Source organism: Scardinius erythrophthalmus (assembly GCF_964197995.2).
Source record: "Scardinius erythrophthalmus genome assembly, chromosome: 13".
NCBI classification, from domain to species: domain Eukaryota; kingdom Metazoa; phylum Chordata; class Actinopteri; order Cypriniformes; family Leuciscidae; genus Scardinius; species Scardinius erythrophthalmus.
In genome coordinates this window covers 26,567,068-26,593,223 of record NC_138233.1, presented here as the reverse complement: position 1 = coordinate 26,593,223, position 26,156 = coordinate 26,567,068, and the positions used below count along the sequence as shown (strand labels likewise).

Genomic DNA, 26,156 nt, shown 5'->3' with positions numbered 1-26,156 from the left:
GATACTAACACAGCTGAACATGTTCAGGTCTTTTTACCAAAAATTTGAAAGACACTTTATTTTGATGGTCCCCTTTTCTGTTGACTAAGTAATGTTGCACCTATACGTCTACTAACTCTCATTAGAGTATTAGTAGACTGTCTGCTTAATGTCTGCTAACTCTTTATGGTGATGCTCCTCCAACAGATATTCTACTGAGTAACTTTGCAAATACATGTCAACTTATTCAAACTCTACTAATACTCTACTAACACTCTACTAACACTCTAATGAGAGTAAGACATGTAGGTGCAACGTTACTTATAGTCAACAGACTGTCTCTAAGGGGACCATCAAAATAAAGTGTAACCAAAAAAATATATTGCCTAACTCAAAATATAATTTCATGATAAAAAAATATATAAAATTCCTCCAAAAATTATCATTACTATTACTGCAAAAATCCCACAAACAAACCTTTAAAGGTAATTCAAAATGACTTTAGTGTGAACATGATTATCAAATTGTGAAGTAGGCCTATGTCATGGTACTAGTTGTACTTCCCTTTATTAATGCTGAAAAGAAGGGAACAGCTTTTATTATGATATTTCTTAATCTATTGCGAATCACTATTGACTATTACACTGTAAAAAGTGATCAGTTGACTTAAAAAAACGTTAAAAAGTGAGGAAACCCATTGCCTGATATTATTACGTAAATAAACTTAACGCGTAATTAAAAAAAATAAGTTATGTGGAATTGACAAGTTCTTACTTAATAATTTTAATGCAACGGGTTTCCTCACTTTTTTAAGTTAAGTCAACTGATCACTTTTTTACAGTGCAGAAAACTCATAAAATGACTTTGTAATGCAAATTTAGGAGAAAATATGCTTAATTGTCTTACTAATAATGTCACCGTGTGACTTGTGAGAGCGTTTTCTGGTTTGCCTCAAACAGTAACTCGGTCATCTTTCTTATCTGATTGTTGTGCTGTGCATAATTCCTAATTCATAACACTCGTGCCATTGAAGGAAGGGAGAGAGGGCTCTGTGTGGGATGAAGAAGGCATGTTCTCCTTGAACTCATTTCATGCTTTGTAATACTAAAGAGATAAACTCTAACTTGGTTCTTTAATAGTTGGATAGGCCTTGGCAAAATGAGGTCAAACTTTATGCAAATGACCACATTACTGATACAATGTGTGAGAATAAAACCACAGTTTTATCCCAGGAATTTATGAATGTTAGAAACAGTCTGGGAAATATAATGAGGCCTTTGTCACAGTCAGGCAGTGATTCAGGCATGATTTCATGGGCGCTGGAGCTTAGCATAACTTCATTCAGAGGCTTTTACTGGTGTGCAGTGATCTGTAATGATGCAGATGCCCTTGCCTCTCAGTCAGAGCTGCTCTCGCGAGGTGAAGGTCGTTTCAGAAAGTATATCCTTTGGGTTCAGAGCAGTTCACTGTTCAACATGAAGCTGTTCTGAGCCAAATTTCAGCACTTAAACTGCACATTCTGACTTAGACTAGTATATCTTAAAGCTACACTGTGTAATTTTTAAGTTGATTCTTAGCAAAAAACACTTTGTTCTTTCAAAATGATATGTGCTCATTAACGTGTAATTACTTCTACCAACTAATCAAGTATTCTCGTAAGCGTAGAATCTGCCATTTAGAGTACATACGAGCGAGTCGCTTGAATGGCGGCAGCCATGTTGCGCCTCCATCTTGAAAATACATTAGCCAAAGAGGGACATACCTGGAAATTCAAGCTTCGCCTTTCGCGTTTTTACACTCAGTGGCACCGTGACGAATGTGAGAGGGAGATTACTCGCGACTGCCGGGCAGATTTGAAATAATACGACCACCGTAAGAGTTAAAACGCCCTCGGAATGGGAGGGGCTAGAAAGTAATATTTAGTTGGTAGTCATAACAATCACCGCTAGATGGGAGAAAATCCTACACAGTGTAGCTTTAAGCGTAAATTAAAAAAAAACTTTCTTTGATTATTGATATTAATATTTAATTCAAGTTTATGTAAATAAATGTAATTCTTGATTTTGTTTTCTCAGCATTATCAGTCTGTCACAGTTGTAGGCAGTTAGCATCTCTGTGCTAGAGAAAGCAGAATAATAGTTCTTTGTGTCTTCCTGTTCGACCTCCAGGATGTTTTTCTTTTTCATTGTGCAGGATCCCACAGTCACTCTGGACATTAACTTATAATAGGTTGCTAAAAATACAAATGCCAAAACGTATTTGGCTGAGGAAGTTTATGGTTCCACAGCATCCCTTTCAAATAAAATGGCAAATTGAAGAAAAAAATGAGACTCAATTGAAAGTCATTGTTTCCTGGAGTTAAAATTCAGAATGATGTAATGTTTGTGATGCTTCAGTTCTGATATTCTGAAGTTTCAGTTGAATGCACTTGGTTTTAGAATGCAAACTAAACCGTTAAAGGGTTAGTTTACTCGAAAATGAAAATTGTTTCAACTTCCATTATATTGGTTTCCTACTATGGAGGTCAATGGTTGCTGACAACTGTCTGGTTATGAAATGTCACACTGTCGGTGCAGAGTGAATTGGCCTTGAAAGAGATTGTCCACCCAAAAATTAAAGTTCATTAATTGCATCATTTTCTCAACCTCATGTCATTCCAAACATGTCTGGCATTCTTTTTTTCGGTAACTAAAAAGTTTCGGATGCCATTGACTTCCATTGTATGGACAAAAAAAACATGCCAAAACTGTTCAACAATCTACAAAATTTCTTTTTTTTTTTTTTTTTTTTTTTCAGAAGAAGAAAGTAAGTCATACTAGTTTGGAACAATGAGGGAGAGGAGTGTTTTCATTTTTGTGTGAATATTCTTGAAGCATCAACGAGGATGACTATAAAGTTTTAATAATTGTTCTAATTCTATGAGAATAGTGAATTCCACATTCACAGCTAAAATGATAACGGCAGACGAATGATATTGTTGGAATCACTTTCAGAACGATTTTTCTCCAGCTCATGAATAATAAAAATTCTTCTTTAAAGAGCTCAAGCATTTAAAGTGGCAGACGCCTTAAAGGGATAGTTCACCCAAAAATGAAAATTCTGTCATCATTTACTCTCCTTCAAGTTGTTCCAAACCTGTATGATTTCCTTTCTTCTGCTAAACACAAAAGAAGATATTTTAAAGAAGGTTGGTAATTAAACAGTTGCTGGTCCCCATTGACATCCATAGTATTTTTTTTTCCTACTATGGAAGTCAATGGGGTCCATCAGTCGTTTGGTTACCGACTTTCTTCAAAATATCTTCTTTTGTGTTCAGCAGAAGAAAGAAAGTCATACAGGTTTGGAACAACTTGAGGGAGAGTAAATGATGACAGAATTTTCATTTTTGGGTGAACTATCCCTTTAACTGCAGTTGGTGGTGGACGCTAATATAGTTCTCATCAGTTATCATTTTTCTCATATCAGCCTGAGGTTTCTACACTGGACGCATTCATTTTTCACAAAACACTCAATTTCTTAAACAAGCCTTAAACAGTGAAATTATTTAGTGAGCGTTTTTAACAATAATTTGAAGTCATTCATTTTCAATAAGGTTGGCCATTTGAGGTGATGCATGTCTGCTGTGATGCCACTTCCTGCATTATGATGCCATTAAGGAACTAAATATGGATATGTAAACAACAATAAAATCTTGTCGTTCAGTATTCCAATAAAAACAATACTTCCCCAAAACATGTTTTGTTTGAAATATACATATATTTGAAATACACTTGAAATATTTCTTAATAATAATTTGTGGAGCATCCACTAAAACCAAAGTTCATCTTCATTAACGGTGATAGTGTCACCAAAGATAATATTCTCCATCTTTAAAGCACTGAGTTTAATATTTTATCCAATATACTAAGAGGGGGTTTGGGACATTAAATGTCATAGTAAAGTGACTGTAGAATCACAGCGCATTGATGCTTCATGTTATGTTTTATTTTTCATGTTGGGGAGAATTTTGTGGTCGTGACGCTAGTTACCTACAAAAGGCCATATTTTCGTTAGACGAACTCGCTCTTTTCGGCATTAAATAAACCAGAACTTGAACCTCAAGCAATCCAATGTGGCGTTGTTTGAGACGCTTAATATCAAAATCTTACTTGATACCGTTTGTGGATACCTACACCGTCTTTTGTGCCAAATTCTCCCTGATTGCGCACACCTGTCTGTCAGGGAAGGGCGACGGAAGTGGCAAGTGAGGTTTGGCCGAAGACTCTGAAGTCTTCTCCGGCACTGTTCTTAAATAAACGCGCTTTATTTATTATGGCGACGCCGCTTTTTAAATATGGTACGCGTTGTTCCCTATCCAGATACTTTATGGTTCTCGCGGTTATCGGCCTGTCATTTAGGCCTACATCATGCTACAACTTTGAAAACGAGTCTGTTGAACCCGACGTCTCCCTTCATCATGGTAATATCCTGAGCCCTTTGCTGAAGGCTTTGTCAGAGCAGAACCCTTGGGGAGAATTCACACCACGAGCCAAGCCTGACTCCAGATATGTGCGTTACATGAAGAGACTGTATAAACTTTCATCCAAACCCGACAGAAGTCCCGAGCCCTCTCACTTGTACAACACCGCGCGTCTCATCACACCTCGAGAGGAGTGTCTCGAGCAAAACCGAGGTAAAGCATACTTTATATCATAACTATGTGTATCTCATAGTTGCATCAGATATGTTTACAAACTATTTGAAAAAATGCGGTTGCTTTATCAATCAGGAACTCAATATTTACAGAATACATTGCCATGCTATCCTTTCTGAAATATTGCCTGCCCTACTGTGTACAGTTTTCCAGATCTATACATGATGGAATTCTTTGATTCTTTGAATATTTTACATAGCCTACTGCATGGAATATCATGGAACTTATACGGAATATCAGCACAGATTTGGATTTATTGATATTACTATATTAATGTATGATATTACAGCATGATTGCAACTGTGCTATTGCTTTTATACTAGGCTACTGTTCAAAAAGCAAGAAGGTAATAATGAGTAATTTACATTTTATCCCAAATTTATTCAAATAAGCAAAAAACCTAAGAATAAAAAACTAAGTATAAACTAAAACAACCAACTACAAGATATTATTACCTTGGGTCTACAGGATTGTGTACTACTTTTCTGATCCATTTAACTACAGTATGCATCCCAAAGCACTGCAAATGATCAACAAAAAAATGAAATGACTATTGATTCATTGACATTTAATTTAAGTAAAAAATGTTTACATATATAATGGGGAAACTGATTCGACTTCTTTCTATGGTGTCAATGCCTTCTCTGATTGGTGGACCCAAAGTCCTGTCTGCTAAAAGAGATATTTCACCTAAAAGTGAAAATGATGTCATCATTCACTCATATGCATGTTATTTCAAACCCATATGATTCATATTGATTTCTCTTACGATCTCCTTTGTTTTTAAGTTTCTAAATTTCGGTGGAGGAACAGAAATCTTTTAGGTTTCATTAAAAATGTCTTCATTGGTTTTTCGAAGATGAACATAAGTCTTAAAGGGATTGATCACCCAAAAATTAAAATATTGTCATCATTTACTCACCCTCAAGTTGTTCCAAACCTGTATGAGTTTCTTTCTTCTGTTGAACACAAAAATAATATATTCTACAGAATGGGGGTAACCGCACATTTGATGGTAGCCATTGAGTTCCATAGTAGGAAAACAAATACAATGTAAGTCAATGGGTGCCGTCAACTGTTTGATTACCAACATTCTTTAAAGGGGTCCTATAATGCCTATTATTTACGAAGTCTTGATTTTGTTTTTGGGGTGTACAAGAATATGCTTTCATGTTTGACACATTATTTTTCACATCACAGCATATTATTACAGCACCTCTTTCCACAGTCTGGCCCGAACGTGTCGTTTAGTTCCTGTTTCGATGAAGCTCCTCCTTCCGAAATATGAAATGTGCTGTGATTGGTTAGCTGGCCCAGTGTGTTGTGATTGGCACAACTTAGCGCATGTTCAGGAAATTTCCCGCCGTCATAACTGCGAGTTTCAACTGCTCAGATGTAAATATTGAGGATAGCGTTAATTTCAAACCAATTCAAGCCTGATTCAGACTTAAGAATGTTAACAAACAGGAGGATCGTCCATGCACGGATTTCACAGGATGTTTCAGAGTGGTATGTTTTTTCTTGTAATTTTCTTAGAAATTTTAGATACGATGTTATACACCATTTAATCATGATATTTGTCGGAAAACTATGGTAATACAAACAGTAATCGATCACAAAACCAAGTTTAATCTTCCTAAGGGGCGGTGAACAGTCTTACAAAAGCGAGAGCCTACAAAAGCTACAGTAAACACTACATCAACACTAATGTTGGCCAAACAGCTTTGCCCTTTGTTTACATCATAGCAACTACAAAACTTATAATTGGAACTTTTAATAGAAAACACAACTAGAAATAGTAAGACATACTTACAAGTTGTGATCCAACTTGGATTTAGCCTGCATTGTGGTTCTGGAAGCTGTTCTCTGTAAAATGTGCAGCACACAGATAAACTTTGGGGTTATAATGTTAAAGAACACTGTTCAAAATAAATATTAACCACTCTAAGTTAGTCAGCCTTAGGAAGGTCAAACAAATGAGTTTTGGAATTTTTTTTTTTTTTTAAATGAGTAACATTATGACTTTATAAAGCCCCCCAAAAATCGCATTGTAGTTCTTGAAAAGTGGATTCTGTTAAATAAAATATCTCCCTTTGGATTGGACTTTGAGTTTTGTAACCTTGCAGATCTTTTTTTATGCTCAAACAGCAACATTTCACACAAACTAAAGTTGAAAGTGTGAAAAAAGCATAAAAGCCCTCCTTTAAAATATCCTCTTTTGTGTTCAACAGAAGAAAGAAACTCATACAGGTTTGGAACAACATGAGGGTGAGTAATGATGACAGAATTTTTGGGTGAATTTTATATACACTGTTACAAATCAGTGTCTTTATGGAGAAAGTGCATGGGACTTTTACTTCCGGAACCCGAATGTCGCCCACCTCTATTAAAAATGAATGTAGTAAGGTTCTGCGACAACAGTAGAGTACATTTGGAATGTTAATTATTGCATAATATGTACTGCTTTACATGCTATATAGTAAACGCCACACAGAATGCAGTTAACAGTACACTGACCATGAAACTGCAGTCAAGCAATCACGAGTCACTCACAAGAAATGAATAAACAGTATATTTGTTGTCAAGAGAAGGATGTGTTCCTCAACGGTATGTGTTATCTTGTCAGAATTCTTCATGCAGGATATTTCCTACAGTCTGAATCGAGTGAGGACTCAGGAGCAGTTACTGAAGTCAGTGCTGCTGTACTCTTTCGACCACAACCACGTCACCCCGTTCACGTCGCTCTGTTATCTGGATGTGAAGGAGCAGAAACCCTCGAAGGATCAGATGTGTTCTCACCGTCTCAGCACCCAGCAGTCAGTCCCGCTACTCAGCTTCCGCGTCCACACCGAGAGAAGAGTCCGTCGCCGCTGGGTGGAGGTTGACGTGACCTCCTTCCTCCATCCTCTCATTCAGGCCCATAAGAAGGACATCCATCTCCTGATCAACTTGACCTGCGTTGAAGACATGGTCCCCAGACCTGGAGGCCAGATTCACAAGAGTCCGGTTGAGCTAACTCACAGATCTCCGTCCCTTCTTTTGTACCTAAATGACACCAGTGAGGTCGCATACCAGAGAAGAGCCACGCAAGGTAGGATGGTCGATCTGACGTCCAACCACTGGGATGGAAAGTCCACAATGTGGGAGTCAACCTCACGAAAGCGACGAGGAACCCTAAAGAGCACCAATTTGCCGGAAACCATGCCCAAACTCATCCCCATGTATGACTTTCCAACAGATGACTGTGACCTGTATGATTTCAGAGTGAGCTTCAATCAGCTCAAACTGGACCACTGGATCATAGCGCCTCACAAGTACAATCCGAGGTACTGTAAGGGATTTTGTCCAAGGGCCGTGGGATATATCTATGGGTCACCAGTGCACACCATGGTTCAGAACATAATTTACGAGAAGCTAGACTCCTCTGTGCCCAGACCTTCATGTGTGCCGTCAGAGTACAACCCTTTAAGTGTTTTGACCATTGAGAACGACGGCTCCATTGCCTACAAGGAGTACGAGGAGATGATCGCTACCAAATGCACTTGTCGATAAGATTAAATTGGCTGTTGAATCTTTTTTTTTTTTTTTTGTGTGAAACATTGCTTTGTAAAACACTGTCCTATTTTTTTGCATTGGCCATTCTTATTATGATTTTGATGAAATGACTTGACCACATGTATCAGATAATTTGTTTTGTTTAACATTACTTTTTATCTGATTCAATAATACTTAGAATATTTGCAATTGAGTTGTTTTGGTGTTTTCCTAGATAAATTTTCTGTATAATAGTTATATATGGGGGTATTTAATTTGCTTATTGGATTATTTTCTTCTTTGATGACCAGTTATGTTGTTTTAAGTTATTTTCCTTAGGTTGGTGGTCTTGTCTTGCACTATCTATTCCTTAATTGTGAATGGCAAAATTTTAATATTTTCTAGTTCTGGACAGAATATGAAAAGTGTAGTTCTATTGTCTTATCAGAACACTTTTACATCGTTTTTTAAAACCTGGGAATTGCAGACGGTTGTCTCGTGGGCAACCTCTCTCTTCCTGATGTCCAGAAAATAAGTTGCCTTAATTGTGGGCAACTTGATATGTGTATTAACCGCTTTAAAGAAAGTAATAGATGAGAATGTGTGTCACATGCCTATTTATATAATTTATGTCTGTGTAATTTGGTCATGCTGGCTTTGGTTTCACACAAAAAAAGAGGGGAAAAAAAATCCCATATAAACCTAAAAAATAAAAACAAAAATTCAGCAAACAAACTTTTTTTTTTTTTTTCTTCTTAAATCAAATGTCGGATTGTCATTGAAAGAATTTTGTAGTTTAGAGGAAAGTCTTTATTACAGTGTTATATTTGACAGGACTTAAAGTCTCTCAATTTCTTTTTCTGTTTTCAAAATTCTAAATGATGATTGAAGCTGCGGAGTAACAGTGTGAGAACGTAAATGGTAAAAGTGATTTGTTTAGATAAAAACATGTAAATATAAAGTCAGGTAAAGGGACATTTTACTCATCACTTGAGATAAGTGTGGTGTAGAATAGATACAAGGTATGTAAATGAACTCAAATGCTCCAGCTATATCTAAAGTAGCCTAAGTAACATCGAGTATTTGAAATGTTCTTTTCATTTAATCTCAGATAATATACAACGCACCCTGTGCTTTGTTTAGGTTTCAGACAGTACTTTTTGTTAAATTGTTGTTGATCTAGGCTTTTATTTTGAAGTACAGCGCTTCCGGAAGTTGTTCAGTTAAGAGTCCTATTGCCTCTTAGACAAGGAAGCAAGTTTTTTAGGTAAGGAAGTAAGTTTATCGTTTCTTAGGCCTTAAATAGCATATTTCTGTCACATTTGTTTGCTGTTTTTAAACGTTTGTAAGGCTAACCCAACTGTTTTTATAGTTGAGACAGTACATGAAACGGGGGAACAGGCAGACTTCGACACGAGGCATCTATCAGTTGATTCACAAACTCAAACTGTCTCAAAACATACAGCCTATCTGGATGTACACTGTTCAAAAAAAGCATGCCTAGGTAGGCACCTCAGTAAGAAGACACCCATGCTGAAAGTCCACTTAGGAGCAGTCTGAAAGGTTTTGTCATGGATCCAGAGGTGTCCCTCATGCTGCACTGTGATCCATTACAGGCTCTCGGAGAACATCAAACACGCATAGAAATTTCAGACAGGTACAGTATCTTTCCATATATATATATATATATATATATATATATATATATATATATATATATATATATATATATATATATATTTGACGTGGTGTTCTGAAACGAGGAAGCAAAGTCATCAGTTTTTAAAATGTGTGTTACACTTAAGGTTGTCATATTACATTTTAAAAGAAAAGGAAAAAAAATCTATTTTGTATCTTTACATTATCAATAAATGAAGCGATTAAATGTCCGCCATTTTTAAAGACCAAGGAGAGAGTTAAAAACACACTTTCTACATTCGAGGCAAAAGCGTATTTGTATGTGCTACACTCCCACATTAGATTCAATCGGCAGAGTTTTCCTGAGATCGAGCAGCACATTGAAGCCGTGTGGAGTGACAGAGTGACCCAGGAACCGTGGCTCTTCAACGGGGCTAAATTCAGATTGCACTCAGCGATGCTCACCGTCATGGAAAACGAACCAATGGGAGAACAGGCTGTCCAAAACAAAGGAGACCAATTAGGAAGTGGCGATACATCCTCGGACAGATTACCAAAACATGAGCCATCATGTGTCCTAAACTTACAGCTAGGCCTGACCTGTTATAGAGACTATCTAGGGACTAACTGGTCGCGCGAGGCGGCGAACCTGCAGAGTCACGGACGGAATGAACGTGCAGACCCGCAGGCGTTCCTCGCGCAGCCGCTGGGCGTGGGCGCTGTCATGGCAACCGCTGATGGAGACGTGGTCCTGCTGAGGAGGAGCCAGAAAGTGGCCGAGGCTGCAGGACTGTTAGACATACCTGGAGGTCACCCCGAACCAAAGGTCAGACACGTCATCAGGGTTTCATACATTATATCATCAGCTGTCTTGGCTATATATATATATATATTTAAAAGTTGTGTATATATACCGGTATACAACTTTTAAATGCATCATTCATTACTGACTGCAGATCAACGTGCTTCTGCATTTCTCTCTGATACGGTAGGAAATTAAATGTGGAGGATTTTATCCTTGACAAGATGATTGACAGGTCAGTTTACTGTGACAGGATGCGACAGAGAGCAACCGTTAAAGACGCAATTGTATGACGTGATAGTATGTCCCAAAGCTTGTCTACTCTTCTGCCACACACTCAAAAGTATGTACTTTTTCTTCAAAAAAAAACACAAAGTACGTACTTTTAGGGTGTAATATAAGTAGGCGAATTGGGACGCAGCTCTGGTGATCCTGAAGACATTTATTAGCTTATTCAGGTGTGTTTGATTAGGGTTGGAGCTAAACTCTGCTTTGCTGCGTTCCAGTCCACTTTTACGCTGCGTTCCAGAACTTCCAGTCCACTTTTAGACACGCACTTGCGAACTTCCCTAAGCACTTCCCCTCGGTGGAATCCCCGCCGCCATTTTGAAGTGCGTTCCACTTCATGAAGTGGACGAGGGAAGTTTATATATGGACAGACCCTCGCTCCCTCGATTTTGACCGAGGGAGCGACGAGCGAGTCTACTTAATATGTACACTTCATGCACCTATATGTCCCACAATGCAGTACAATTGTGACGTCACCACATATCTCGTCTAATCACCACCAAAACAAACAACTCTATGCTTTATTAATTCTAATTTTTTTAATTGAAAACAACCCAAACACCATATATACATTTGGATGCTGTATTAAAAAAAATCTTAAAGGGATAACAAATGTAAATAATAAACTATAACTACACAGCTGATTCCAAGTGATCAAGGGCTTAGGACGTTCCAGTTCAGCCCATTGCAGTTTCCGCCAGTAGTGAGCACTCGCAATGACGTACATCCGAGTGAACGAGACAGAGGGAAGTTAGCAAGTGAAGGGCATGACAGTTTTGGACTGGAACGCAGCATTAAGGCCCTTTCACACCAGATGCGTAACGAAAAAGTTAATAGTTCGTGTGCGAATAGTTCGCGTCAAAACCCATCACATGAGCTGCGTAAACACGGCCTATATCTTTATCTTTGACGATTAGCTTTCTATCCCAAATGTAGTTTAGCCTTCTAGCCAACACAGCACAACGACGAAAACTATCACACTACATACTCACATTCGTGATAACCGAGTTGGTTGACAATGCTACGCCACACAATCATTGTCCTTGTAGTATATAATTGGCTGAAGCCTTTTCTGTCGCCGCAAAAGTAAAAAAAAAATCGACATCGAAGCGAAAAATAAAAGTCGTTTTTTTCGCCGCAGCACATTCGCATTCGGTGTGGAAGCGCTCATTACACAAACAGCTGATCAAAAAATAAAACCATCGCGCGAATTATTCGTGCGTCAAAATCGCGTCCAGTGTGAAAGTACCTGACACGCACTTGCGAACCTCCCTAAGCACTTCCCCTTGGGGGAATCCCCGCCGCCATTTTGAAGTGCTTTCCACTTCGTGAAGTGAATGAGGGAAGTTTATATGGACAGACCCTCGTTCCCTCGATTTTGACCGAGGGAGCGAGTCTACTTGATATGTACACTTCAGGCACCTATATGTCCCACAATGCAGTACGATTGTGACGTCACCACAACTCTCGTCTAATCACCACCACAACAAACAACTCTATGATATATTAATTATATATATCTTTTTATTTAAAACAACACACACTCCTATATACATTTGGATGCTGCATTAAACAAATTCTTAAAGGGAAAAAAATGTAAATAATAAATCAACTCTTTAGCTGATTCCAAGTGATCAAGGGCTTAGGACGTTCCAGTTCAGCGCGCCGCAGTTTCCGGGATCGACGTTCCCCATCCCTGCATTAAAGGCATTTCATTTGACATTTTTTAAAAAGCACATTAGATTTCTGAAGGATCATGTATTTTTTTTATTTTGGCCTGGCACTGAGTAGGGTCTGCCTGCAGAGCCGGAGGCTGCATTTTCAAGACCCCACTTTTAGGACCGCATTTCTAGGACCCTAGGTTTTTAGTGACAGCGCCACCTACCGAATTAGAGGACCAGCGAAGATGGATGACAATCAGAGTGTGAGTATCAAATGCGAATAAATTTTTACAATTGCGATGCATTTAATTGGAAAGTTAACGTAGCAAACGTGATGGTGATTTGCTAAAAAAATAGTCTTGAATGCATAGCCATAGTATTTAGCCTCTAATGCTTGAAAATGAATTGTTAGCACGTTCATTTAACGGAACTGTTGCGTGATAAGCCTGTGTTGACTTATTGACAGCACAATAAAACTGTAGCATGTTCGTTCTGAAAGCTTGTTAATTACTCATTGTTCTTCCATTTTAATTCAGTTAAAATAATCTTAATGTTTTCACTGTCACGTGCTCACAGTCAGCCTGTTTAACGTTACCCACAATACATGTTATGTGTAGTATGCGTCTACATGCGTCTCTTCATTTTGACATGGTTTTATAATGTGTGCTTTAAATATTATACATATGTAAATGTGTGTATATATATATATATGGTCAGAAAAAAAGTCGTGTCAATGTTATTTCTATTCAGATTTCTCAATTGAGATGGGCTTTATTGACATGAGTGTTTCTAGAACCTTTGTTCCCACAACATCAAAACCTTTTTTTTTTTTTTCAAATCTTTGAACAGTATGCAATAATAGTATTATGAACATTAATTGATATGTGTGCACTGTTTGGTAACTAAGAAAAAAAAAATTAAAGAGTAGAACATGTTCAACTAAATGTTCCTTATTTAATTCACTTCTCTTTCTCTCTCTCTCTCTCTTAGGAGTCAGTGATGATGTTGTCCATGAAGTTCTGTTTGTGGTCCACATCATGAACAAATTTGTTTTTGTTTGTGTTCAAGTTCAGTTATTATATATTATTTTGTAAAATATTTTGTGTGTGCAAGTTCAGTTATTATATATTATTTTGTAAAATATTTTGTGTGTGCAAGTTCAGTTGATATATATTATTTTGTAAAATATTTAGTGTGTTCAAGTTGAGGTGTGATATATTATTTTGTAAAATATACACAATCTACCCCCAGAGTCATCCTTGTCTTCCCTCTATACTTGAAAATGTGGTCGATCTAGTGACTGAAAAGACTATAACATGATTCCTTGTTTATTTTACTTGAGTTATTATATTATGCTAGACCCAATAATTTCTCAACATTCCTAGGAACCAGGTTTAATTGCAATAAATAAAGTAGTATTTGGGTGTAATAAAACTGTAAAACTCTAATGTAGTTAAAACTGGGTGGGTGGAAATACTGCCTGGCACAACTAGGGTCCTGGAAATGCGTTCCTGAGACTGCGGTTCTCCGAGTCGGTAGGTGGCGCTGTCACAAAAAACTAGGGTCCTAGAAATGCGGTCCTAGAAGTGGGGTCCTGAAAATGCAGCCTCTGGCTCTGCAGGCAGATAATATTGCTGGCACTGCATATTACAATAGAGAACAATTTGTAATATCATTTTTTAATATGCTTTTTTGATATACATATGATACTTCTTATATTAAATAATGGTTTGAATTAAATAATAATTGTTAAAAAATAGTTGTGCAAGGAGTCCAGTGTTATATTTGTGATAATGCAATGAAACATGGCAAATTGTGCAGACATAATTTTTTGGATAGGCTGTCATACAAACGAAATTATAAACTCATGCGAAAACTAGAGAGAACCAATGAAATATGTTGTAGTGTAGATTTTTATTCTTATTATATAAATACCTTAACCAAAGTTAGTGTTGTTCTTCCCTTATATTCAATATATATATATATTTTAAATAATCCTAATATTTTGATTGTTTAATCTACCTTGTAGGGTCATTAAAAACAAATATGCCCTTCAGACATCGCTTTTGGCCTCTACGGTGTATAAACATTATGAACATAAAATTGAACATGTAATGCGCTTTGGATAAAAGCGTCTGCCAAATACACAAATGTAAATTATGAAGAATATCTGAAATCTGTCCGTGTGCGTGCAGATGGTGTGTCCGGAGGTCAGCGAGGAGGCCATATGTGTCGAGCTTCTGCAGGGTAAGGAGAGAGCCGTTGTTTCTGAGATCTTCTCCTCTGTGTGTGCAGAGATCAGTGATGAGGTGTGTATCTGCAGACTTCACATCGGATACACACTTCTTTAACCACATATTGGGAAATCGTGGCCGTCGATGCCACTGTGCTGATCTCATCATCTTTCTTTGCTGTTGTTGTTCTTGCTCATTGCAGGTGAACGTTCCTGTTGGTTCTCTAAGCAAACCGCTGTTCATGGGAATTGCGCTGAACCACACCAGCGCAGGCCGACCCAGTGCAGAGTTTTACGTTCGGTAAACCCCATCCTAAATCATCTTGATCTGTTCATGATGAGCTGTTCTTCACAGATATTTTTTTTACTCTGTGAAGGTGCACTTTGACGACTGAGGAAGTGAGAGATTTCTATAGACGTGGAGGTCCTGAAGCCCATGAGTCCACTGACATACTGTTTCTTAGTCGAGCGGTAAGCATTTAAATAAATGCAGACAAGATGTTGGCTGCGTCCGAAATCGCATACTACTTTGAGTAGGTACTTATTTTGAATAAATAATTACTTCATGACTGTATGTTCTAAATAGTAAGTATGTAGTATGCTGTCATTGTCATGTGACCTACCAGCATCAGTTATGTCGCTTCACTGCCATTCACAAATCCTCTCCCGTGTCCTCATGGGATAGTGAAGTGTCCATCATATGCACACTTCAGAATCTCACCGGAAGTAGTAGGTCATCCGAGTACTTTTTTGCCTACTCTTTAATGAGTACATACTACTTTTGTCACATACTGTTTTTCGCCTACTATATAGTAGGGAAGTATGCAATTTCAGATGAAGACACCCTTTTGTCCTGTTTAATCCATATTCACATCTCTTTACATGACAGTCGTTAAACACAGAATATTGAAAAGACATTCTGTGTATAAAGATAAAAAAAATTCTGTCATTTTCCCTATTCTACAGAAAATGCTCCAATTAAACGATCGCTCCCCCCTGTGGTCAGAGATGTGTCCTTCAGCTAAAGGTGCAGTGCTCCTGTATCAGAGGGTGATGCCGGATTACTGATTTCATCAGATCACTTTAACTTTAATGATGTATCAGGGATAACATTGAGTTGTGTTGCGTACAGTAGTGTGTTGTATAAGAGATTTGTTTGAAAAATTGCAAAAACTTACCATACAAATACATTTTGTATACTGGTGGATGATAAAGTTGTATAGCCATTTTCATGATATTTATACATAAAAGTTCTTGTACTGAACACATATAATGTATATTTTGCAGAGATACCTATGACATTTATTCTTTGTAATGAATAAGCAACATTTCATATTAAACTAAAGTTTAAGAACAAATGACTAAGACCTTTTAATTTGCTGCAATATTGCTTTAACAGTTTGGGATTCACAGTGAAAGTCTTTTCAAAGAGGAACAAATATTATAATACGACAGAAATTGCACGCATGTAATTATTAAAACACTGCCAAGGCAAAACAAAGTATTAAAATTCTGGAACATTCATTTTGTACTCGTCCCACTGTAAATGTTAGATGTATGAACCTGTTGAGAACAGTTTTCACAATAAATATATTTCTTAAACAGAATATTCCCTCACAAGCCACAATGAGCTAAATGTGACAACGAGAAGGAGAACCTCTGTAGATTTACACACATTTACAAAATGTTTTTGAATGGATGTTCAGTGCAAATAAGTAAAGATGGATGTCAAGAAATCAATGACAAAATTAAACATGATTCATCTCATGATTTCTCAGTCATTAGAAAATAGATTAAAACAATATAATAGTTGGAAGATTTCGTAGATTAAAATCCCTTGTAGACTACATTTGAGCAGCTTTGACTTTACCAGTCACACAGGTTTCTAAAGACATGAATGAAGACAGGATCTTTCATTTTTTGATTAGCCACCATTTAAAAACAAACTGCATTCCTGTACTCAAGCCAGCTCCTCATTAAGCAATGACCTTTCTTAATGAAATTACAGACAGACAGAGACAATTACTGTTGTAAAGGTGAAGCACTGCTAATCAAAAAACATGCTGATTTGGAGTGTTTTGGAGTGTTTTTCCTGCTACACAAAAGTTTGGGGTTTATCAGAAACCCTTCAACTAACTTGAACATCCATAATAAATGCTACCGTAACTCTGGTTCTGCTCAGGAAAGCTCCACTGCAAGAAAAACAAAGATGTATTAAGTATATGCACATTTTGAATGTTATTTTGAATGTCAACCATGGTTGTTTTCTCACCTGCCCAGTGTACGGCCTGTAATACTTCCTGTATCTCTGAGGGTCACTGCTACATCCGAAGGCAGATGGACGGCGACTCTAAGAGAATAATCCACATCAGTCATCATATAAACGTCCTGCAGAATATCTGACAGTGCAACATCATCACACTGACAAACTTACATGTGCTTTCTGAGATGCACAGTGGGAGTGTTGATTGTGACAGCCGAATGGACCTCCCCTCCAGCCTTGGAAGATAAAAAATCGCACACGTTTAGAGCGGCGCAATCCTTTAAAAATGAGATCACGTCTCCCATGATTCTGAATCTGAACTAAACAAAATAACAATTTTTTATATTTTTTAGAGGTTCTAACAAAATGTTAATAGTTGCAGTCTTTTTTTTTTTAAATCATTAACTTGAATAAAATAAAATAAAAAGGTTTGAATGAATAATTTAATGACTCATATAGACTTCACTTGTTTCATTACTGGATGAATCGCGTTTTTGAACGAAACACTTGAATGAACGATTGAATGACAAATACATTTTTTAAAAGTCACTTGTTGCCACCTACTGGTGTAACGATGTAATTGATGCAATTTTTATTTAAAGCCAGAAGGTGATTTACTTTAAATTGAGCTACCATAGACATCATCGTTTATATCTGAAATATAAACTTTTATCCCAGTACTTCTGTGATAATTTGAATGATTGTAATACAGAAACAATGATACTGTGTGGATACCTGACCTAAGCAAAATTCTGTTAAAGGGATAGTTCACTTTGAAATAAAATTTTGGTATGTTTTAGCTTACCTCAAGGGCATCCAAGATGTAGGTGTCTTTTTTTCCGCAGTAGTTTCAATTTTGATATTTTTAGGTCAAACCGTTCTTGTCAGTCAGTCATATAATGCAGGTCTATGGTCACTGTCTCAAAGAGCATGCACAGAGTCCAAATTAAAACAATTCCCCATCGTCCAAATTAAACAATTCCCCATCGTAAGTACACATTGATGGCCTAAAACACGAAACGAGCGGTTTGTGTGAGAAAACGAACAGTATTTATATCGTTTTTACCTCTTATACACACTCTTTGAGACCGTGACCATAGACCTGCATTATATGACTGACAGACAAGAACGGTTTGACCTAAAAATATCAAAATTGAAACTACTGCGGAAACAAAGACACCTACATCTTGGATGCCCTTGAGGTAAGCTAAAACATACCAAAATTTAATTTCAAAGTGAACTATCCCTTTAAGGGGCCGTCCTACCTGACCCATGAGCCATGTAAACCATTTTCCATTGCCACACAGTCACACCTGACACCCCAGTGCTCCCACTCCTTTAACTAGTACTAATGAAAATGTAATTCCTGATATCAGAAATAGACATTGTTACTAGAAAAAAGTACATTCTTAATAATCAAGAAAAGTATAAAAGTATGTGCACCTATAATGAGGAGTGCCATCACGCCCATATTGTACTGGTCCCCACAGATGTTTTGCTGGAAAGTATGCGTTTCATTTCGTGCACGCGCATATGAACGCATGTTAACGTGCGACACGGTTATCTTTTTCGAGCTGCAGTTTATAAACAAACACAGTTGCCCTTTGTCGTTTATCAAATAGTTGTATTTCACTCTCACTTTTTTTTGTCAGGCAAAAAGTCACAGAACACAGCCCTGGATAATGCCTGTGGCCGGCATTAGCAAGCAAGACACAGACAGACCAAAAGATACATTGCCCTGCTGGGTTAGAGAGACAGTGACCAGAAGTATAGTTACGCCTTATTTTCTCATCGATGTTGTAAACTTTGATTGACACGCTTTGACACGAGGGGGAGGCGGGGCCTTGAGTAATTTGCGGGGTCCTACGCAACTTGCATCGTCGTGAAGGGCTGATCAGCTCTGGTGAAGCCTTTTCAAACCTACACAAGACATCTAAGGATGTGCACGAGTACTCAGGTACTCTGACGTGACAGTGATGATCGATCATGAAACCGATGATCGCCGTGACTTTAATTATTATTATTATTTTTCTGATTGGTTATTGTCCTATTTTGGGCGGTACCCGAGGTGTGATTGGTTAGCGTAGGACAGCACTTTGGCCAGACTGTTGAAATAAAGTGAAACTATGAATTTAAAAATTTGTGCCAATACAAGTTGTAATGTTACGTTTATGTTGTGGATATTTAGGATATCTGAATAATCTCCTATGTGTCATATAGAACGGGCATCAATTAACTGGTGTTCATTCACTCTTCAGCTTCACCTCATGCAGCTATTCCTTTTAGATGCTTCTTTTCCGTGAACATTAATGCATTATTGATAATCTAGCAGTGTTATATTTCTAGTCATATTATATTTTCATATTTTGATGGACATATTTTCCTGCCATTTTATTGGTCAACATTAATCTTCGTAACAGTGTTTTAATTAAAATATTTCCATTATCGCAATTAAGGACACATTCCTCTCAACAACGCAACAGCAGAAGTGAAATCATCTCTTAGCATCTCTTCTTACCACAATGATGAACGAGGCGTTTTTGACTTCCTTGTCTGTGTTTCCTGCGTTTGGGAGGAGTGGGTAAGAGGCGGCGTGCTTCCTCTTTATAATGTGTTAAGAGCTTCAGGGCCTCGTCAGAGCCGAGCTCCACAAACGTCACCTCATCCAGATGCTCTCCCTGCTCTGGCAGTGTGAAGCTCACTGGAAGAGATGAAAACAAATCTTTCACAAGTCCAAGACCAAGCTGTAACACGGAAATGTGTCTTGATACCTGTCATCAAGTAACCCAGGTTAAAGTCTGACCTTTGGCTTTGTGAAGAGACACTTCCTGAACAGCCATGCCCTCGTCCTGTTGGCGCTGTATGAGACGTCTCCTCCACACCTCGTCAGGTGGAAAAACCACCACCGCTCTTCGCTGGTAACCACGGAAACAGAGCATCTTGTGTCGCTGGGCAGATGGATAAATGTTGGCCTAGGAGATGAAAGTGAAAAAGAGAGAACACATGAATGAAAGGACAAGCAGATTAAGCTTTGGCCCACCGTACCATACACATATTCCTGATTACCTGATCAAGGATGTAGTTCCTCCGCTTGGTTGCAGCTATTTTGATCAGCTGACTGACACACTGAGTGGCCTGTTGCAACATCAGGTCTCTGTGATTGGCTCCAGGAGGCTCCTATAGGAACGGAGAATGTGGATGGAAATATAACAGTACTCATGAACACTAAAGGAAGAATTACGATTTTATTCATTTCTATGGGAACTTCGTACTAGTCTGTGTTGTTATTGTTAACTATAACTATAAAAAATTGTTTAACTGAAAGTGGAAATAAAATCACATAAATATTAGATAAAAAGGTAACACTTTCGATATATAGCTGCAAGCAGCGATGACGGGGCCAAGCCCTGGCGCCACCACTGGATGGCTTTAAAACAACTGTGCACTACAGGCCATATGCATTTTAACTGGGTAATTGTAAAAGAACATCATCAAAATCATTTGAATATGCCACATTTACTGCAGCAGCTGGGGCAGAAACACAAATGAAGATATTTTAATATATTTTTTAAATGAAATCTGAGTGATTTCTGTTCCTTCATTGACAGCTTACAAAACTACCACTTTCAAGCCCCAGAAAGGTAGTAAAGACATAATTAAACTAAACCATGTGACTCCAGTGGTTTAACCTCAATTTTATGAAGTGACGCAAGTGTTTTGTGTGCGCAAAAAAACAAAAAAAAAAAAACACTGTATTTACAAAATATTAATCTCTTAACGTTCACGAGAGCACCACCACATATGTGTGTCGAGTTGACGTGAAAGCAGACGTTGCCTGGCCCTGATGGCCCACGATTCCAATGTGTATGTAAAATTTACATTTTTGATTTATTCATAAAACAAATTTCAAATAAAAATATTGTCATGTAAAGCATTAATTTGCAGAAAATGACAACTGGTCAAAATAACAAAAAAATATGCTATGTTTTCAGACCTTGAATAATGCAAGGAAAACAAATTTATATTCATTTTTAAACAACACAACACTAATGTTTTAATAATTATAATAATATATATACTGTAATAATAGTAAATGTACAAAAATAACTAGTGGTACTAGTCTGGAACTCATTTTTATGATAAAAGCCCATTTATGCCATCAATATTCTTCATGAAAATTCTGTGCTATAAACATTTTATTTTGCAACCTACATACAGTACATATCATGTCAATGGTGTTTTTTATTTATTTATGGAGAGGTGTTCTAATCTCTTTTCCGTCACACTGTGATGAACCAAGTCCAAACCAATAAGATTTGCACTTTTGGTAACATGCCCAGAGCCACTGTGGTTACATAAAACTACAACTTTGTGGTGTGTCCGAACAAAACTGTTGTGCTGGATGAAAGTGGTTACACAGAAGAAGAATCCCAAACTGGAGATGAAAGTTGAGCAGCTGCTGTGTTTGGTGTCTAAGAACAAACAGCCTTTTGATAAATGCAAACGCCACAACAAAAATCTTGATAGGAGGGAGTTGTTGCGGCAAGGAATTACAGATCAAATTGGAGTCAACAGTGATTTTCATCTTTCTTATTTTTGGCTATTTCTGCTTTTATATAAGAGCCAAGTGTCAAGGAGTGCATTAGCATTTTCATTCAGCACACTCAGAATGATCTGAACAGACAAATTGAACCAATTTTCGTGAAGAACATCAGTCTTGGTGAGAGCAAGTCTTATTTCTGACATGCACCAAAACACTGTGTGTCTGGGTGATTTCCATTTCACACAATCTTGATAGATTTTCTTACCCTCATGCAGTTCAAAATGGAGTTTGTACTCAGAAGATTGTAACGTTTCCTTGGGTTCTGGAGCATATGAGCCTGAGCCCAGTGGGTCTTACCAGAACCTGGCATACCAACCATCATCAGCACCTGACAGATGGAGAAAGAGGGTCACAAGACAGAATTTGATCTCATAATAACAAGAATCATCCAGATGTTTGTTTAGTTTATTTTTGCAAGGGTTTAACACACTTTTACAAACGTTCCTACCTCATATTGACTTTTAGATGTTGTCGGTAAAGTTGTGCGAGTCCGTTGACCAGGAGGAAGTATGACTAGTGTGCAGAAACCAGCAGGAAAAGGATGCCAGGGAGCATCTGGATCAAGATTCACCGAAACCGAACAGTTTTTGCAAAGTACGTGGGGATAGAGAGCTTGACCTCTAAGAGCAGAAGACGTCAGGTGAAACGCCACTCCAAGAGAACGCCCATTTTTGTGAAATGAAAGTGATGCTTCTCCCGTCTCACTGATGAACTGCATAAGGGATACAAATCGATTAAAAACCTGAACTGAATTAACCCAAGAGCAATGTGATGTTGATCGAAAGAATATAGCATGAATAAGCTAAGCTAGGCTGCATTCGTCACAGCTGTCTAATTTCAAAGGCTCCTTCGAATGCGTCCTGGGTCGTGAACGAGTGGATCCTTCACAGCCTAGCCTATCCCAAGATTCATTGCACTCAAATGTCGGATTATGTTAAATGTAAGCATTGTGTTTCAACTTTTTCAAATATCTAATTATACATACAAACAGAAAAAATAACAGAAAAACAACAACTTTGAAGCAATTCAAATGTTGGCTGATATCTTACTAAGATGTGGTCAACATATTTAGACTAGTTGTGAACCCTGTATTGTTTTCAGACTGTTTAATATAACTTTTAAAAAAGTCTAGTACAAACGTTACTGTCGTTCATCATCAGCAGAAGTCACAGTTTCTAGGTGACAAGAACAATCCTCCGTAGACTAGACCGTCCCATTTAACAACGCTCGCTTCGACCTTCATAGACTTCTAAGGATGCAGCCTCTGAATTGGGACACAGTTATACTATAACCTACTTCTGTACAAATAACTTTGAAACTTACTGCATAGCAACCGATGACATCTCCCTCTGTGAAGGGCTCACCAAATGCCTCTTCCTTTCCTCCAGTTACTATCCTCCCCCGTCCATCAAAACCATATGACAGCTCCACCTCTCCTGAGAGAACAAGAAAAATCAGATAAAAAATGATTTATTATGATTCATTTTTATAGCTGTGTTAAGTTTGAATCTATAACAGGATCCTTAGCACCGCACATCTGTATACTTCCCAACCAAAATTTCCATAATATTTATAATTGTCAAAACCTTTTAGGACGGTAATGCAACTTATTTTTAATGTTATTTTCACCTAATTGAAGGCTTGTGTTGTCCACAGACCAGCCCACTCTGAGCACATGAGGATCAGGGTCGTCGCTCGTGTCTATTGCAGGTGCTGACAGCCGCTTCACAAACTGGAGACCCAAAACAGGAATAATTCACCAATATGAAAATGACGGTGCCATTTAACTAATTACTATTGTTGGTAAACGACAACGTAACATTTACATGATTCACAGGTTCACACCTTGGCTTCGAATCCGACCTTCCCATGACAAAATCCATGGGTCATCCTGCATCCTGACCACAGAAGAGGGAATCTCTCCCAGAAGAGCGGCTGACCGCTGCTTCCATCAGAATCCACCTCAAAATGCAGGTCACAGTTATCTGTGAAACAGACACACTGTTCTTGAGGACAGATTTTCATCTTGAATCAAATGACCTATTCAATATCTGAGCATGGACTGGAACTCGATGAATTTACCGGAATCCAGTCGAACATCCTCAAAATCTAATTCAGCTTCTTCCTCAGGCTCCGGCAGCAGTTCTGGAGTCTTAGCTCTGAAGACAAACAAGTCAGGGGGAAAAAGTGAGAAATGCGCAGACAGTTTTGTAAAGTCTGATGAATAATACATAAAGAGCGGTAAGATGGCTCTTTACTGGGGTAAGAAGCCCACTGGATAAACTTTTACAGAATGTATAAATGACTACTATAACTATTACTATTACACTATTTATATATATATATATTTTAAAGTGCCATTAAGATAAAATAATAAATAATTATTTAAACTTTATTTTATTTTGAAAATTTTGTTGATAATTGAACAACTGATGACAGACAAAGCAGTATTTGAAATTGAAAGTCCATTTTTTAATTGAAGATATGTCATAATATCAACACTATGAATGCATATTTAGGGTGTGTTCACAATTGGCATGTTTGGTTCGATTAAAACGAACCCTGGTGCGATTGCTCTGTTACTGCGGTTCATTCAAGTGTGAATGCTGCCATCCAAACCCTGGTGCGCACCAAACCTGAAACGAACTCTAGTGCAGTTCGAATGAAATATGAACGCAACACGGACCAAAGACATGTAAACAAACCAAAAATGGGACACAACGTCACAAGATGTGACCCTAAAAAGGACAGAATACCCAAGCATGTCTGTTTTATCTAGTCATAGTGATGAGATGTTGCCCATCACAGTTCAGTTCAGGCATCAGAACCGCGTCTCCTCGTCACAGCAGATCTTCATTATGTGTGTGACGGAGGGATTCATGCCGCTGTTCCTTTACACATCTTATAAGCTCTTCACGAGTTCTCAGCTGGTCAAAACACTATCATATGTAGGCTACTCACATACAGCGAACACATTTTGGATGTTCAGTAAGTTCCGTCTCAAAATATACAACATAAAAACCGACCAATCAGGTTGTGAGCGAATCCCTGTGCCTTTAGGTTTGGTGTTAAAATGCCAATGTGAACGCTAAGCAGACCAGGACTAAATGCTTTTTTTGGGGGGTCCAGACCAAACGAACCGAAATACAAGTGTGAACACACCCTTATGGGTTTGGAAGGACACGAGGGTGCATAATTAAGGACCGATTTTTTTAATTTTTGGGTGAACTATCCCTTTAATGAAAGCAAAGATGTTTGATAATGTACATTTAATTCATGGAAATACTGAATATTTGTGTATGCATAACATGACATGCACCATGTTCTTTGAGGTACCTCAGAGTATCAGTCATAATACTATTGTTATCAATATCAATACCTGTTGTAATGAACGTCCTCTTTGAACTCATAATAATCTCTCCCTCTCCTCAGCTCCGTGTTTTCCTCTAGGCTGTAGTCCACTGTCTCATCTCCACCTGACAGTCACAAAAATATATTTTAATAATAATATTAATAATATTTATTATATGATCATCTAAATAACCACTTCTTTAATTGTGCTCTAAGGCGACTTACACTGTTCGTGCTCCTGTGGTGTTTCTGGCTGTGGTGAAATGGCCAAGACTGATGATGTGCATCCTGACACTGCATCCTCTTCTTCAGTAGCAGCGGTTGCCAAGGCGACAGGATGTACAGACTGTGGATTCATCTGTTGTCTGTCGTCTCTGGATGTAACGGCCTCTGGTGTCCTAACGGACAGCGGCTCTGCGATGGCTCTTGGGGCAGTGCATGAGCAGAGCTGGTGTGGGTCAGTCTGTGTACTTTGATCAGCGTAAGCATTCATGCTCTTGCTAGTAGAACTAGTGCATACTGGAGACTGCGTCCTAACACACGGCTCGCGCTCCAGAGAGTGAGGCTTCGGCGGCTGTTCTGCAGGCTCTGTGCTCGTCGCTTCACAAATATTTCCCCCTTCATCTCCACTTTTGATAGGTTCAACACCGGCTTCAATGGCAGAAATGAGCCGCACCACCAGCTCGGCCTTCAGGCCCTTCGGGTCGAGACCTCGCTCCGATAACATGGCCCGCAACTCGGCCACTTTCAGCTTTTTGACTTCCGCCAGCAACATTTGGAACAAGACCTGTCAACTCCACATTAAAACTAAAAAGTTAACACACGCAGTATCTTTTTATTGAGTAAATAAAGGTCAGTTAGTCCGCACTCTCTTAACTTTTTGAGAATTTTCTCACCCTACTTACTACCAAAACACACGACCCGCTGTAGAGGATTCAAGAGAGTGAACCGGGCGCTGATTGGCTACCGTGAGGGAGCTGATCGTTGATTGGTTACAAGCAGTGACGCAGTTTGACTCTTTTGCGCGAATCGGTTCTTTAGAACAAGCTGTTTAAAAGAACCAATTAAAAACGTTTCAATCGCCCATTTGTAGGCACACAATGACACTAAT

General features: G+C 38.1%; 3 protein-coding genes across 6 annotated transcripts; 2 read left to right on the top strand and 1 right to left on the bottom strand.

The window, feature by feature from the left end:
- Nucleotides 1-3,933: 3,933 nt before the first annotated feature.
- gdf9 (growth differentiation factor 9) lies at nucleotides 3,934-9,063 on the top strand. Its single transcript, XM_081381993.1, has 2 exons — nucleotides 3,934-4,651; nucleotides 7,299-9,063. Exons 1-2 carry the CDS (start codon nucleotides 4,291-4,293, stop codon nucleotides 8,222-8,224), a joined length of 1,287 nt encoding a protein of 428 aa, XP_081238119.1. The 5' UTR covers nucleotides 3,934-4,290; the 3' UTR covers nucleotides 8,225-9,063.
- Nucleotides 9,064-9,410: 347 nt separating this feature from the next.
- nudt22 (nudix (nucleoside diphosphate linked moiety X)-type motif 22) lies at nucleotides 9,411-16,571 on the top strand. 2 transcript variants are annotated; one of them, XM_081382780.1, is made up of 7 exons: nucleotides 9,411-9,473; nucleotides 9,579-9,863; nucleotides 10,187-10,670; nucleotides 14,791-14,904; nucleotides 15,032-15,129; nucleotides 15,206-15,299; nucleotides 15,795-16,571. In XM_081382780.1, the coding sequence occupies exons 2-7, from the start codon at nucleotides 9,778-9,780 to the stop codon at nucleotides 15,894-15,896; spliced, it is 978 nt and encodes a 325-aa protein (XP_081238906.1). In that variant the 5' UTR covers nucleotides 9,411-9,473; nucleotides 9,579-9,777; the 3' UTR covers nucleotides 15,897-16,571. The 2 variants fall into 2 exon arrangements, with proteins under 2 accessions (XP_081238906.1, XP_081238907.1); XM_081382781.1 differs by having other exon boundaries at nucleotides 9,433-9,481; nucleotides 15,795-16,321.
- LOC308700896 (heterogeneous nuclear ribonucleoprotein U-like protein 1) lies at nucleotides 15,900-26,039 on the bottom strand. Of its 3 annotated transcripts, none has more exons than XM_081382778.1 (15): nucleotides 25,951-26,039; nucleotides 25,271-25,839; nucleotides 25,074-25,170; nucleotides 23,777-23,853; nucleotides 23,540-23,679; nucleotides 23,324-23,426; nucleotides 23,018-23,130; nucleotides 22,143-22,406; nucleotides 21,900-22,022; nucleotides 20,158-20,268; nucleotides 19,895-20,063; nucleotides 19,610-19,792; nucleotides 17,263-17,327; nucleotides 17,101-17,178; nucleotides 15,900-17,020 (listed from the first exon to the last, which is right to left on the bottom strand). In XM_081382778.1, the coding sequence occupies exons 2-15, from the start codon at nucleotides 25,818-25,820 to the stop codon at nucleotides 16,961-16,963; spliced, it is 2,133 nt and encodes a 710-aa protein (XP_081238904.1). In that variant the 5' UTR covers nucleotides 25,821-25,839; nucleotides 25,951-26,039; the 3' UTR covers nucleotides 15,900-16,960. The 3 variants fall into 3 exon arrangements, with proteins under 3 accessions (XP_081238904.1, XP_081238905.1, XP_081238903.1); XM_081382779.1 differs by having other exon boundaries at nucleotides 25,271-25,832; nucleotides 25,942-26,021; XM_081382777.1 differs by having other exon boundaries at nucleotides 25,271-26,021.
- Nucleotides 26,040-26,156: the final 117 nt, after the last annotated feature.

Coding starts and splice junctions, on each gene's coding strand:
- gdf9 (XM_081381993.1), top strand. CDS start 4,291: ATGGCGACGCCGCTTTTTAAATATGGTACGCGTTGTTCCCTATCCAGA. Junction 4,652..7,298: donor GTGTCTCGAGCAAAACCGAG/GTAAAGCATACT, acceptor TTATCTTGTCAG/AATTCTTCATGCAGGATATT.
- nudt22 (XM_081382780.1), top strand. CDS start 9,778: ATGGATCCAGAGGTGTCCCTCATGCTGCACTGTGATCCATTACAGGCT. Junction 10,671..14,790: donor GAGGTCACCCCGAACCAAAG/GTCAGACACGTC, acceptor GTGTGCGTGCAG/ATGGTGTGTCCGGAGGTCAG. Junction 15,130..15,205: donor AGTGCAGAGTTTTACGTTCG/GTAAACCCCATC, acceptor TACTCTGTGAAG/GTGCACTTTGACGACTGAGG.
- LOC308700896 (XM_081382778.1), bottom strand. CDS start 25,820: ATGTTGCTGGCGGAAGTCAAAAAGCTGAAAGTGGCCGAGTTGCGGGCC. Junction 25,171..25,270: donor ACCACAGGAGCACGAACAGT/GTAAGTCGCCTT, acceptor TGTGACTGTCAG/GTGGAGATGAGACAGTGGAC. Junction 23,427..23,539: donor AGGTCGGATTCGAAGCCAAG/GTGTGAACCTGT, acceptor TTGGGTCTCCAG/TTTGTGAAGCGGCTGTCAGC.